General features: G+C 52.5%; 1 protein-coding gene across 10 annotated transcripts in view; it reads right to left on the bottom strand.

Moving 5' to 3' along the window:
• UBE3B (ubiquitin protein ligase E3B) overlaps nt 1–13,266 on the bottom strand; it is a 67,049-nt gene that overhangs the window by 21,776 nt on the left and 32,007 nt on the right. For all 10 annotated transcript variants that reach the window (XM_006938642.5, XM_045041913.1, XM_003994855.6 and 7 more), the window contains 6 exons: nt 11,883–12,002; nt 7,140–7,316; nt 6,900–7,010; nt 4,307–4,444; nt 3,966–4,031; nt 1,996–2,054 (listed from right to left, as the gene is read on the bottom strand). In XM_006938642.5, coding sequence (XP_006938704.2) covers nt 1,996–2,054; nt 3,966–4,031; nt 4,307–4,444; nt 6,900–7,010; nt 7,140–7,316; nt 11,883–12,002 — 671 coding nt within the window. The remainder of the gene's footprint in view (nt 1–1,995; nt 2,055–3,965; nt 4,032–4,306; nt 4,445–6,899; nt 7,011–7,139; nt 7,317–11,882; nt 12,003–13,266) is intronic.

Genomic DNA, 13,266 nt, shown 5'->3' with positions numbered 1-13,266 from the left:
AGGAAACGTGGTTTCATGACGGAACCTCGGTCAAAGCCTTGCTAATCCAGACCAAGGCTCCCAGCTATGAAGAGGTAAGCCTGCAGATAGTTGTAAGTAAATGCAGCTGGCTGACGGGTTCGATGGGGAAGCCAGAGCACTAACACCGGTTCCGAGCAGATGGTCTTCGGGGTCTGTTTTCATGAGCACGGTGACCTCATCTGCAACACCATATACCATGCAACTCTTTCGAACAGGTTAAATCCAGGCTTGCTACTGTCGCAGATTTGTTAGCAAACGATTTCCTCAGAGATGAAAGAACCTGAGGCCAGCCCAGGTGCAACTCTCAAAAGCCCAAATTAGCACAGTCCCAATAAAAATTTTACCCCACGATGCTCAGATTTGAGTTACTGACCTTGAAAATAGGACTATTTAAACCAGTAGCAGACCCACACATCAGTATATTCACATATGACTTTTCCCATTGTCGCCACTCATGGACTCTCTGAAGCTGTTGCTGATGTTCCATTTTACCAAAAGGGAGGGACTGTGGGGGACTTTCCCATTTTACCTCCCCGACCCCCAGAAAGTGCAAGATCAAACATCACCCCTGAGGAGGGCAGCATTGGCATTTCCAGACCTCTTAAGACCGTCCGTAGGACCGAACCCCCAGCCCTTATACTGAGCTTGGATGCTAAGAACGTGTAAGCGTTTGTGAAGCGGCATCCCACACGGGTCTGGAGACAGGACAGGGACCTCACTCCAACACAGGCCGCACCGACCCACTGCCCCCGGCTGTGCTACATGCCGCTCCCACCCTCACCTCTGCGCCACGATGCCTGGCCAAACGCGGCCGATCTGAGGGTGGCGGGCTCTGTGTGACACGTCACACATCTGACAGTGGTGATGCTCGCTGCTCCCACTGATCAAAGCTTCCCTTTGAGCCACACATCCTGAAAGGTCTGTTGCGTGGCATTGCTTCACGCGAAGCCCTCAGAAGGGGCGGTTACAGGCCCACGGCAGGCAGCCACACGACCCGCCCCTGCTCTCGGACACCCTCAGGCAGTGCCTCCCAGCCTCAGCTCCCTGTTCTTTCCTCAGTTGTCCAACTGATGCCCCGTGGCCAGGAGTCAAAACTGGGGTCTTTCGATCATGATGGATATCAGGTCTGCTCTTCTAAATAAAAGCTCGCCAAGCATGCGGAATGACCCAACCACCTGACCCAGGAGGGCCACACTGCTCGGAACACTGGGCTGTGATGTGCATCTGATCCAAATGACTCACCAGGTGGGACTGAGCTCTCACTTGTCAGTAGGAGAGTGATGCTCAGATTAACAGTTCAGAGGCTCCACTGAGCCCGGCGGCAGAAGATTGATAGATTGACAAAAGGGCCAATATCTACTCCTCATGCCAGGTTCTACTGTTTTAATTAGGGGAGAATAGTGCGGGTGGAGACAGTGCATTGAGGAGTTTTGCTTCCAGGGACCAAGGAGGTTGACATTTATGATAGATTTCTAAAAGCCTGTTATCTGTGACAATAGCTGCCGGGCCTCAGAGTCTCCCCGCGTCTAAGGACCTGTCTGTGGCATTTGAATTCATCACCGTGTCTTCTCAAGAACAGCGTTTTATACAACTGCCACATGCTATCATTCCAAAATGATCTGCCCCTCCAAGGTGTCTTTCCGCCTCCATGCCCTCTGGGTTCAGGACTACGTGCCTGAGTGGCTCAGAATCCATTTGTCTGCATCTCGAGCCGTCATTAAATTCCTAGGAACACCGTGGCCGGGGTGCCTCTGACCTTAGATGTGCTACTGCAAAAAATAAATTGTCAATTCTTATTTTGCAAATCGAATTTAACGCAATTTTGGCCTCTGAACTGTAACCAGTAAATTCCATGATGATATTTATGGCCTCTTTCTACTTCGATTTATCTTAATAAATTCTCCAAGTGAGCCCAGAAAGCCAGAATGAAGTCTTTTCAAGTGGTGACTTTAAAAATCTAATTGCTATACTCACTTATTTGCATTCGTAACTGGCGTGGTCTTCCCTCCAGGAGTCAGTTCATGGCAAACGAGCTGGGGGAGAAGACGGGGAGCAATGACTCGAGAGAATTCTAACGGGGAAATAAAGCTCTCTGAAGACGAAAGGGCCCGACGTCAATATCCCTAATAATGACAGACTCGAGGTGGAGCATGTCTGGGGGCAATCATCTTCGCAAAAAGCCAGGGCTTCAGTCTCAACAAGCGGACCCTACATGATCAATATGGAAAGTGTCTTCTCATCCGACCCTCGTTCAAACATTTGTAGTAAGGCTTCAAGATGTCGTGGAGGGGACCGTGTTAGCATTTATGAGCACAGAGGATGGTTAAATATATGTTGGTACAGCCATACCCCGGAATGTCATGCAGCTATTAAAAAATATGAGGAAAACGTGTATTTGTTGAGAAGGGAGGAAAAAAGGTTATAGGACAACACGCATGGTGTGGTGTCATTTCTACAAAAAAAAAAAATTATAGAGGTGCCTGGCTGGCTCCATCGGAAGACCATGCGACTCTTGATCTCAGGGTTGTGAGTTCGAGTCACGTTGGGTGTAGAGATTACTTAATGAAACTTTAAAAATTACATACGGGCCCAGGGAGAAAAGTCTAGAAAAGCACAGACCACACATTAACAGTGGTGCTCTCCTGGCACTGGCATCAGAGGTGGTTTCGTTTCCATTTTTGTGCTCGTATTATAGCTGAATTTGTGGTTTGCAGTTTGCATTATTTTTACCATCAGGAGAAAAACTGTCAGGAGGAATGTTCAAAATCTGATTACAGATTTGAAATCCATAGAATCGATTGTTTTCCTCAACCTCAAGAACTTCTGGGGTCACTTAAAAATCCAAGAACGCATGATTTGAAAGCTGATTTTAACAGAAATTCTATTCACATAATACCCTAGGTCTCTAATGATGAAGAAAGGAACAACCGTGGACCCCTAGTCCCACTGCTGCCGACACCTTGGGCCAACCAGAGGATTTTAAAGCCGAAGGGCCTCTGGCAACCACTCAGCCTCGTGTTTCCCAGAAGGGGCTCCATGGAACAGCACGTCTGTGGGCTACCACTTGGAGAACGGCTCTCTCTCTCTCCCCCTGGAAGAGTTCTGAGACCCAGCGAGCTGGGGAGGGCAGAGGTCAGCACAGCTCACTAGGTTTCTCCCTCACAGGCCAGCGTGCTGGGGGTGGTGGTGGGGGAGGCTCTTCGGAGGGTGGGGCCTGCAGGTGTTTACCGAGTGACGCTGGTCCCAGCCAGGACTCACGTTCAAGAACGCACTTTTGTGAGATAAGGGAAGTGGGGCTTGGGGAGACTGAGTGACCTCCCTGAGGTGATGCAGGTATGGCTCCAAGAAGCCAGCTCAGCACCACGAAGCTCCTGGTCTAGGCTCACGCAGGTGTCCACTGGGATGTAACTACAGGGCGCTGAAGGCGCTGAGGGGAAAAGCCAAAAGGAAAACTCTGGGAGCAAACTCCTCTGCTGGTGCAGTTTCAAGGGTCTTTTCTTCCTGCCCTGCTCTTTATGACGAGCACGAGCAAGGACTGGATTCTGTCCGAGGCACTTCCTCTCGGGTGGCTTCTTCCCCTCTTCAAGTCACAAGACTCTGTGTGTGACAGCTAATCCTCACCATGGTAACAAAAAGCAATGTTACCAACGGGGAATTAGAGCTTCCATCAGGAAAGGCCCAGAGTGCGAGCTAAGCAAAGCAGGGTCTCCGTGGGAAGCTCTCCGAGGGCCAGGCAGGCAAAGGCCAGGTCAACTGGGATCGGAAAAGGGAGAGCCCTCCTTGCTGGCTAGGAGGGAGAAGGGGGATGGGCGAGGGAGCCGGGGACAAGGACAGACAGCAGTGGTTTGTGGACCTCCTCCTGGGGGAAACACTAAGTGTTGGGAAGGTCTCAGGAAGCCGGTGGAGGGCGGCGAAGAATTGCTCAGCCCTAGAGGCCGACCTACCTGACCCATGACGTCCTCATCGTATGACAGAGTCAGGCCCAGGTCAGCGATGTCCCCTTCGTAACGCTAATGCAACAGAGAAGGGGCAAGTGTTGGGATCCAGGAGGGCTAGGTCCTCGAAGGTCTTAATACTTTCCCTCCTACTGAAGCAAAGGGAAAGGCTCCTCACTGCAAGGAAGGGGGTAGAAGCGCCAGAAGGGGACACGGGGGCCTGTGGTGGCCGCAGAAAAGCCCCTGTCCCACAGTAGGAAACTGCCTTCCACCACCCGAGAGCCCCGAGGCCTTCACTTCACTGCGTTTGCACTGGCCTGCAGCCAGGCCTTCTGCCGTGCCACACTGACCTTAATAGAAGTGAGGTTTTTGTAGAACTCCGAGTCCAGTGAAGGAAGCTCGTCCACGGAGCTATAGAAGACACTGTGGTGGTGCCCGAGCAGCTGGCTCAGGAAGAAGGAGGCGAAGGGCACGTCCACCACAATTCCCTGTGAGAGGAAAGACAGAAGCTTGCCTGTCTGCCCCACGGGATTCCATCTCGGTGACCTCGTCGGGCTGGCCTGGGCTGCAGAGGGGCTCCAAGGGCACCAGTGAGATCTCTAGACGCTGCCTAAACTCCCCCGGTGGAGACCAGTACCTCCCGCCACCTGGATCAAGTGCCTCTGGGGGACGTCACAGCACAGCAGGTAAGGGCACAGGCTTTGGAGCTGCAGAGCCTCGGGATTAAATCCCAGCTGCCCAGCTGCCTGGCTGTGAGGACATCGACTCTCTCATCTGTAAACGGGGCCCAGCATAGCCTCGCCATTTTAAGGATTAAATGAGCAGGCTGGAAAGGAACGGGGAGCACAGGCTCTCACCTGGAGGCAGGGCAGGGGAAGCCTCCAGGAGAAAGACCTATCTAAGCCAGACCTAAGGAGCACAAGGCCCACAGGTGTGTTCTAGGAAGGGGACACAGAGCTGTCTGGCCACAGCACAGTGTTCGGGGGAGGAAAGGTGAAGGGTGAGGCCAGAGAGGAGGCAGGGCCAGATCAGGAGAGGTCTCTGGAGCTTCCTGGAGTCTGGACTCTATCCCGAGGGCAGCAGGGAGCCCCAGGAGGGCTCTAAGCAGGTTTGTGCTTGAAATGGGGAAGGCACCGGAGGAGGAAAATAGGAGGTGGGGATACAGCAAGGAAACACGCATTACGCTGAGGAAAACGGACAGATTATTCTAAGTGGAGAGAAGACGCTGGATCACAGAGATTTAAAAGGGGCAGGGCTCAGAGTCAATGATGGCCTGACTCAGAGGGCTGAGTGAGTTAACGTGAGTTAACACACACTGCCCCTCACACAGACCCAGCATGTCCTAATTTCTCCCTGTGCTGTTACTGCTGGGGGAGGTGACAGACACCGGGTCCAGGGAACAGGGAGCACATTCCCAGAATGACGAAGCCACGCTTCTCAGCGGGCCCAACTCTTCTGGCACCTCGTGTTTAAAGGAGAAACATGGCATATGGCCAAGTTCATCCTCATGGGATTTCTTCTTTACATGGGAATCACCTGAGAAATGGTGGAAACAGAAGCACAGAAAGGAGCCCAGGACCCCCAACCAGCCCAGGGCAGGAGGCAGCCCGAGGGAGCTTGGGCAGGGACGCACACAGAGCACCTAACCGCACCACGGCCAGGGACCGAGGCCGTGGACGGAGGCCATTTACGCAGAGAATAAGTATGCTCGGCCCCAGGGCCTCTCTCCCTCCATCTGCCCCAGCCCCCGGCTCTGCTTCGGAGGGCAGCCTGGCTTCCCTGGGGTCTGTGACGGGGTGAGAGGGGAGAGCTGCTCAGGCATCTCTGGAGCCCACCGTGAAGGCCACGAGAGCGGCAGCCCACGAGCTCCCACGGCAGCTTTACTTCCTGCCTGGGGAGCAGGACCCTAAGGGCGGGAACCAAGTGCCACCTGGCTTGCCTCATGGCGGACGGGGACCAGGAGCTGCGTGGGCCTCACCTGGAGTCTGCACAAGTCCACACCACCCTGACCCCATGAGACCGAGGAGCCAGGCACCACAGGTGTTTTACCTGTATTAGCTCATTTACCATCTACAGCAAGCTGATAAAGTAGCTTTTGTCATCCCTACTTTTTCTGACGCGAACAAGGGCCTAGAGAAATAAAAGCAGGGGCACCTGGGTGGCTCAGTCGGTTGAGCGTTTGACTCTTGATATCGGCTCAAGTCATGATCCCAGGGTCATGGGGTTGAGCCCTGAATCGAGCATGGAGCCTAAGATATTCTCTCTCTCTCTCCCTCTCTCTCTCTCTTTTCCCCTCTCCCCTGCTCCTACTCCCTCTCTAAAAAAAAAAAAAAAAAAAAAAAAAAGAAAAAAGAAAAAAAAAGGGAAATAAAAGCAACTTGCAGGTGCAGTCACACAGCTGGCCAGGGAAGACCGGTCTCAACCAGGAGCTGAGGCTCTGGAAGGCCCTGCCTTCCTTGCCTTCTGTAGGCAACACCCGCACCCCTGCGGCTGGCTCTGACCCTGTGGCTGGCTCTGAAGCACTCACTCCAATAACAAAAGATTTAAATTTAAAAAGAGCGGTAACAACTATCACACCCCACAAAACGCTGCCCTCCTGGGGACCAGGAGGGACCAGGCCAACCTGGGTTTGAAGTTGGATTCTACGATTAACTACCACTGAGACTCTGAACAAGCGTCTCAAAGCCTCAGTTCTGTCACCTGCAGGTAAATGGGACAGCAGCAGCCACACCGCAGCACTGGCGAGAGGATGAAATGACATAACGTGTAGAAAGCACCAAGTGTTTCTGTCCAGTAATCTCGGGTCCTGTCCTCTTTCCTGGACTCCATCCTAATGACAGGTCCTTTACGTGGCCGGGCCCGGTCACCAAAACGCGCACGAAGTCCACGGGGCTTCTAACATCTCATTTTCCCTTCCGGGGTGATGCTCCTGAACATGCCTACCTCATACACAGCCTTCCCCAGCATCTTGCCCACAAACTCGAAGAGCTGTAGATAGTTCTCATGAATGTAGGACGTGGGTGAAGGGTACAGCCTCTCGTCCCCGCTGGTTGTCTGTGAAGAAGAACGGAGAGAGAGGCAGGGAGGTTAAATGCCTTGTAAAGAGCAAGCCCAGCCCTTCGCTTCTCGTTTGTCACCGAGAACCTGACTGCTGTCAGCCCCGCTCCCGCTCCCCTTAAATACCTTGAACAGATTGAGTGCCGGGTCGAACACCCTCTTGATGATTTCCTCCAGGAACTCCTTGAAAACACCGTCCTGGTCAATGCCGGCCTCGTCCACCCCGAGGTCATTGACGAACTTCACACGGATCACGCCCTTCATGGCGTGCTGGGACAGCTGCCGGAGCTGCTCGTAGCCATCCTGCCGAGAGCAGAATTGCAGCCCGTCAGGAGTGGGAGGACTTCTGCGTAACTCAGGGCTGCCTCCCCAAGGCTCCTGCTCCCGTGTGAATCCTTCCCGGCATAATTGCTAAACAGTTAGGACGCAGGGTGCGGGGCAGGGGGGATGAGCAGTTCTCACCTGCTTGTACAAGAGCCTGTTAAAAGGAAAACTCATTTTGGGGATGTGACGCCACGGCTGTGTGGCAAGGGGAGGCTGCCTCTGAGACGATGCAGAGCACCAAGACAGGGAAACCAGGCAAGGTGAGTCGACAAGCTCTCGGCCATCCCATCCCATCCGCACAAAGGATGGGAGAAACTGGGACAAGATCCTACCCTCTATTTTAATGCAAAGAGTAGCTTATTTAGCTCACAGTAAAAATCGGTCAGTGAGACTCATAGATCACCACAAGGTGAGAAAAGTAAGTACCCCCCACTGCTCAACTCCTGGTATCTTTCCCCAGATCAGGAAAGGCCTGGTGAGTCAGTCTGAGGAATTTAGTGCCTGAGGGCACTAGGGAGCCAGAGAAGAGTCCAGGTAAGGGGAGACACGACTGGCTTTCTCAGAAATATCGTTGTTGATGGCACAGCAGCTGGAAGGAGGGGACAAGGGTGCAGGAGTGAGTCAAGGGTGCAGGAATGAGTGATGCTGGGCCCACAGGCAGGGGCACGGGGGAGGAGAAGACTGCAGCCAGCCCTCGAGGCGTGCAGCCATCTAGTACCCGAGGACATGACTTTAGAGTTCTTGTAATCATCTTGTTTAGTCTGTCTCTTGATTCCAATCTGTCAAGGTCTCCTAGGTTCCTCGCACGCGGGCGCTGATAAGCTGGCCACTCAGGTGTTCGTTTCAGAGCAGTGACTGTCAGAAATAGTGCTGAACAGGACAGCGGCCAGGGAGGAGTCTTCTGATCCAACATGAGTCATGAGGGAGAAGCCGTCATAGGGGAGAAAGTGAGCTCTTTAGATCCTGTCGCAGAAGGTGCAAATCAACTGCAATATCCCTACGGAGTCCGCCCCATGGGTCTCCCTCTCAGGCAAGACTGCAGTGCCGTGAGACGTTCTGCTAACACGAGACAGATCATCTCTATGGCATCCACCTGTCTGCCAGTCTGGTCCCTTGTCACAAAGCACACGAGGCCAGAACAGTAAGACCTGCTTTGGGAAACTCTTGCCACCTTCCTGCTGATCACGCTCCTCTGGTGATGCAAAGGACTGTCCCATGGTGGCTCCCGATCTGATTCTGGGGTGAGGGTCCCAAGTTAGTGAGCCAGTAATAACTACCTCTGAGGGTCTTTGGAAGGCAGAGGACCACGGTTTCGGGTGCACAGGCCCGTGAAGTATCCTGTATGCATGTGGAAGTCTGAAAACCATGAAGTTAGATGGAAAGAAGCAGGAAACAGAAGTCACTGTGCAGCGCCAGCGGCAGCCTTTAAACCACGTGTCTCCATTTGAGATCACCATCTTGGCACAGAGTCGGGGATGGGTGGAGAATTCCAACATCTTCTTGCTTGCTTGCAGGATTTCCTCCATTCTGCTTTGAAATGATGCCTCCTAGCTTTACTTCCCATTAGGAGGGGTGTCGGTATCATGCAGATTAAACGAGATGGTGTCCTGGGCAAGCACTTAGCACATGGCTGAACACAGGGCAAGTACTTAAGGAATGCTCGCTGGAGTCAAATCTTATTTATTTTTCATTTTTCATTTATTATTGATTGATTGAAAGGGGTAGGGTGCGAGGGGCAGAGAGAGAGAGGGAGAGAATCCCAAGCAGGCTCTGTGCTGTCAGCTGACTCGGGGCTCGATCTCACAAACCATGAGATCATGACCTGGCTGAAATCAAGAGTCGGACACTTAACCGACTGAGCCACCCAGGCGCCCCTCAGTTTTTCTTCACCAGCCCCACGTTGGCCTTTTCTCTGAAGGGCTATAGAGAGGAATTTGCCAGCTGCCTCCTAACTGCCTGCTGCACCCCACATCCTCCAGGCACTGGCGGCATCACACGAGGATTCAACCTGCGTCTGTCCTTCCTTCTGGGAGGTGGGTCGGAGGAGGGCGTTCCTCTTCTCTACTGCATCTCAAAGACCCTGACCTGGGACGAGAGCTGGCTCCCAGGCGCGGCTCTCCCACTGACACCTGAATGAAGCTGACTGTGAATCGTAACTTCTCTGGCCTCAGTTCTGCCTTTGACAGAGTGAGGGGACAGGGCTGGGCAGAATATGGCTAAGGTTCCTCCTGGTTCTCAGATGCTAGGGTCCCGGCCCCCGTTCACCCTCTGTGAGGGGACACCTTCCTGCAAAACTTCAGGCTAACACCTGGAAGCGGGGTACTAAGGCAGCACCTTCAGTAGAAACCACAGAAGAGGGAACCGAATAAAAGCCCGGGATATCCCAGGAGCGGCTAATATCGGCTTTGTGATGCCCCCTTGTGTCCAAATCCAGCAAATGCCACTGCGCGCTTCTGTTCTAACCACCAAACCACCACAGGAGAATGACTAGAGTGACTGAATATATGACCCTCTCCCCTTCCCAATTCGATATGAACAACAGTAATCAGGTTCATGACGAGATAGACTCTAATGGAATATGGAAAGGAAAGCGGACTTGGCCTAAAACCTAAGAAAGACATCCCTCCTCGGACATCCCTGGAGGCTGTGTTGGAGCAAGCAGGCCCAGGGTAACGGGGACGTCAGGTGACTCTCCCATACGCAAGGACGCTTGAGGGAGTTGGGGATTCCGTCATTCTCGGGGCGCACCAGTCCCTAGCACCCCAGACTTCCCGACTGTCAGGAAGTGACACGTCAGGGCTGGCCGCGTCTGAGTGGGACTGAAGATGTTAAGGGACGGGGGAGGAGCGTGCAGGTCTGACTGAAGAAAGTGCTGCAGGAAGGAGTTTCTAAACCCACTCGGTCTTTCTCTTCTTGGAGTCAAAGCAAAGCTTGCAAACTGGTGGCCCGCAGGTTGAATTTGCCGGGAAGACAGGTGTTATCTAACCTTCCAGGCACATTACCAAATTCCATTAGCGCCCAACATAAAAGCTCTGGGGATCTCACACAAAACCCCGCATTGTGGCCTTCTAAAAACCCAGAGCATAGCGAAGCCTAAGTCCCCACACAGAAGTAGTCAGGTGGAACTGGGTGGAGGCGGTCTCTTTTAGGGGACACGTGCTCCCCACCTGCCCACCCCTCTCTACTGCTCGAGAACAATGAGGCTGGACGCCAGGTGTCATTTATCCACTCGCTCGTGGGGTCCTTTTTCTTAAGTAGTGACCTAAACTGCGGGCCGTGTTTCAGAGAGCACAGGGTGGGGGGAGCCAGAGAAGTGAAGAAGATTCCTGTCGTTCAGCATGCAAACAAGATGCTCCTGCGTGGACACACTCGGCCGGCTTCACCCATTCCCACGACCAGCAGAGTCCCTGTAGGCACTTACATTTCTTACCTCTACTTTCAACAATGTCAAAACCGTCACCTGGTTACCACATGGTGCCTTTCCCCAGCAGACCCCAGTGTCAGTCACCAGTGGCCGGGGGGGGAACTGAAAGCAGCTCTCCAGGAAGGAGCCTGAATCCCCCAAGGGAGAAAATGAAAATGTGTCGGGAGGAAGGGCTGCTGCCGTGGCCGCTGGCCGGTGGCTGGCTACGTGGCCATGCACTGTCCTGAGATCCCGCGACTGCCCTCCGCTGCAGAACAGGCTAATGAGGAAACGTGGCTGAAGCGAGATAAAAGGTCTGAAGAGCAAGCATGGGCAAATAAACCCAGCCCAGTCTCTTCCAGGAATGTGGGCTTGGGACTCAGTCACCAATTCTACCACCGCTGGTGGGATCCGCACGTTTGGGCAGGTTCCGCACTGCACAACCCTGGGGGAGGGTATGGCACACACAACGCAGACCTCGCAGTTACATACGTTTATTGTAACAACGTTCCAGCAGACGGTAGTTGGTGTCTTGTTCCAACAGAATCAATATATTATTACAATTTTCTGACATATAGAGGTGACGTGTTCTGAGGACAGGCACCAATTTCTGGCACACGTGAAGCTGCCACATAGCAGCAACCGTGGACACTGGGTTGGCTGAGGTGAGCCACTTCACTTGCTCCTCCCAAGTTCATGTGTACCAAGAACTCCTAGCTCTAGAATACATGCACTTCGCAGTATGGCTCAGTAAACTTACTACCTACGCTCCAGCCTCCACATCCACAGTTGGGAGTCTGGGCAAAGTGCCCGCCAGGACGAATGGAGTTTGCACAGACACGAGAATGCCTGCACGTGGCACTTTCTGCGCAAAGGGGCACAGTGCTCAATGTTCCAGCCCGGGGGACCCGCATGGGGAACAGGAAGGGAAACACTGCACCGCGGGTTCCCGACACTGAGGACATGTTTAATCAAGTGGCTCTTCAGAGCAGATCCCAGGACACATGGCCCCATTCCACTCCCTAAGTCTCAATTTCGGGGTCATCAGACCAGGGGGTGACAAGGACAGTTCACAGGCAATAGATCGTCCATTAAAAACCCCCCGTCGCACAGAGTACACCTTTTTGTGATGGCCTTCTCACCTCCAACATGCGGGACCGTCGGATTGTGATGTGGGTGACGTGGGGAGAGGCTGAGCTGGTTTCCACGAGCCCCAGTTTCTCCTTCTCCTTGGTAACCATGTTTCGGAACAGGAGAACTCTCTGAAATGAGCAAAGGTGAGACGAGGAACTGGGTCAACAATGGATGATTCTCTAAGACACGCTGTACGGGACTAACGAAACAAGTCACGCGAGAGGCCAACACAACGGGACGCTCTGATAGATGCTACAGGTCAGAAGTGTCTGGGGAGAACAGCAGACGTTCCCCAAAACAACCTTGGGAATTAGAAATCTAGCTGAGTACATGCCAAGGAAGAAAGGCCCCAGAAAGAGTGGTCTGGCTGCAGCCACAGTCCGGTTAAAAATAGTCTGGAAGCCGGGACGCCTGGGTGGCTCATTCAGTTAAGCATCCGACTTGGGCTTGGGTCATGATCTCACAGTTCATGGGTTTGAGCCGCACAATGGGCTCTGCACAGTGTGGAGTGTTCTTGGGATTCTCTCTCTCTCTCTGCCTCTCCACCACTCGTGCTTTCTCTCTCTCAAAAATAAATAAGCTTTAAAAAAAATGGGGTGCTTGGGTGGCTCAGTCGGTTGGGCGTCTGACTTCAGCTCAGGTCATGATCTCGTGGTCCATGAGCTCGAGCCCTGTATCAGGCTCTGTGCTGACAGCTCAGAGCCTGGAGCCTGCTTCCGATTCTGTGACTCCCTCTCTCTGACCCTCCCCTGCTCACACTCTGTCTCACTCTCTCTCTCAAAAATAAATAAACATTAAAAAAAATTAAAAAAAAAAAAAAAAGAATGGTCTGAGAGAAAATCATTTCATTCAGTCAATAAGCCACCGTAAAAACCTGGTGGTAGAACAGGTTACAGAGGCTGCTTTATACACCTATGCCTGCTTTAAAGGGAATCAATGTTAGGAGTTAAAAAAAAAGAGAAACATTTCAAAGATAATTTTTTTCATTGTCAGAAATTTCAAAAAATGATCCCACAGAATAAAGGTCCCTGACCTTTTATCAGCCTCCTCTGTGCCCTCAAGCACACCATAGCCCCCCCCCCCCCATAATATTTCTCAGTTACTGTTAGAGAAGAACCCTCTCTCCCATGGTGAAGATTCTGATAAGCCCCTTTCAGGAGAGCACGACCCTTGGCCCCATCCTGGGGTTGAGAATCACTGCTGTAAAAGCACTCTGATGATGTCTGCTGAATGAAGAAATAAATCCAATCGCTGCTGATTTTGTTTAAAAATGGGAATCCCCTCAAATGTCAAAGGATTTGTTAAATACAATAAGAACAGTCAGAATGGTAACAGCAACAACGGTAACAAGAGCTAACTATATACAGGAGAGGCTCGTGTGTTTACGTTTGA

This window comes from Felis catus, chromosome D3 (genome assembly GCF_018350175.1).
Source record: "Felis catus isolate Fca126 chromosome D3, F.catus_Fca126_mat1.0, whole genome shotgun sequence".
Lineage (NCBI taxonomy): Eukaryota > Metazoa > Chordata > Mammalia > Carnivora > Felidae > Felis > Felis catus.
The sequence above is the reverse complement of the archived record's forward strand: the minus strand, read 5'-3'. Positions and strand labels throughout refer to the sequence as shown.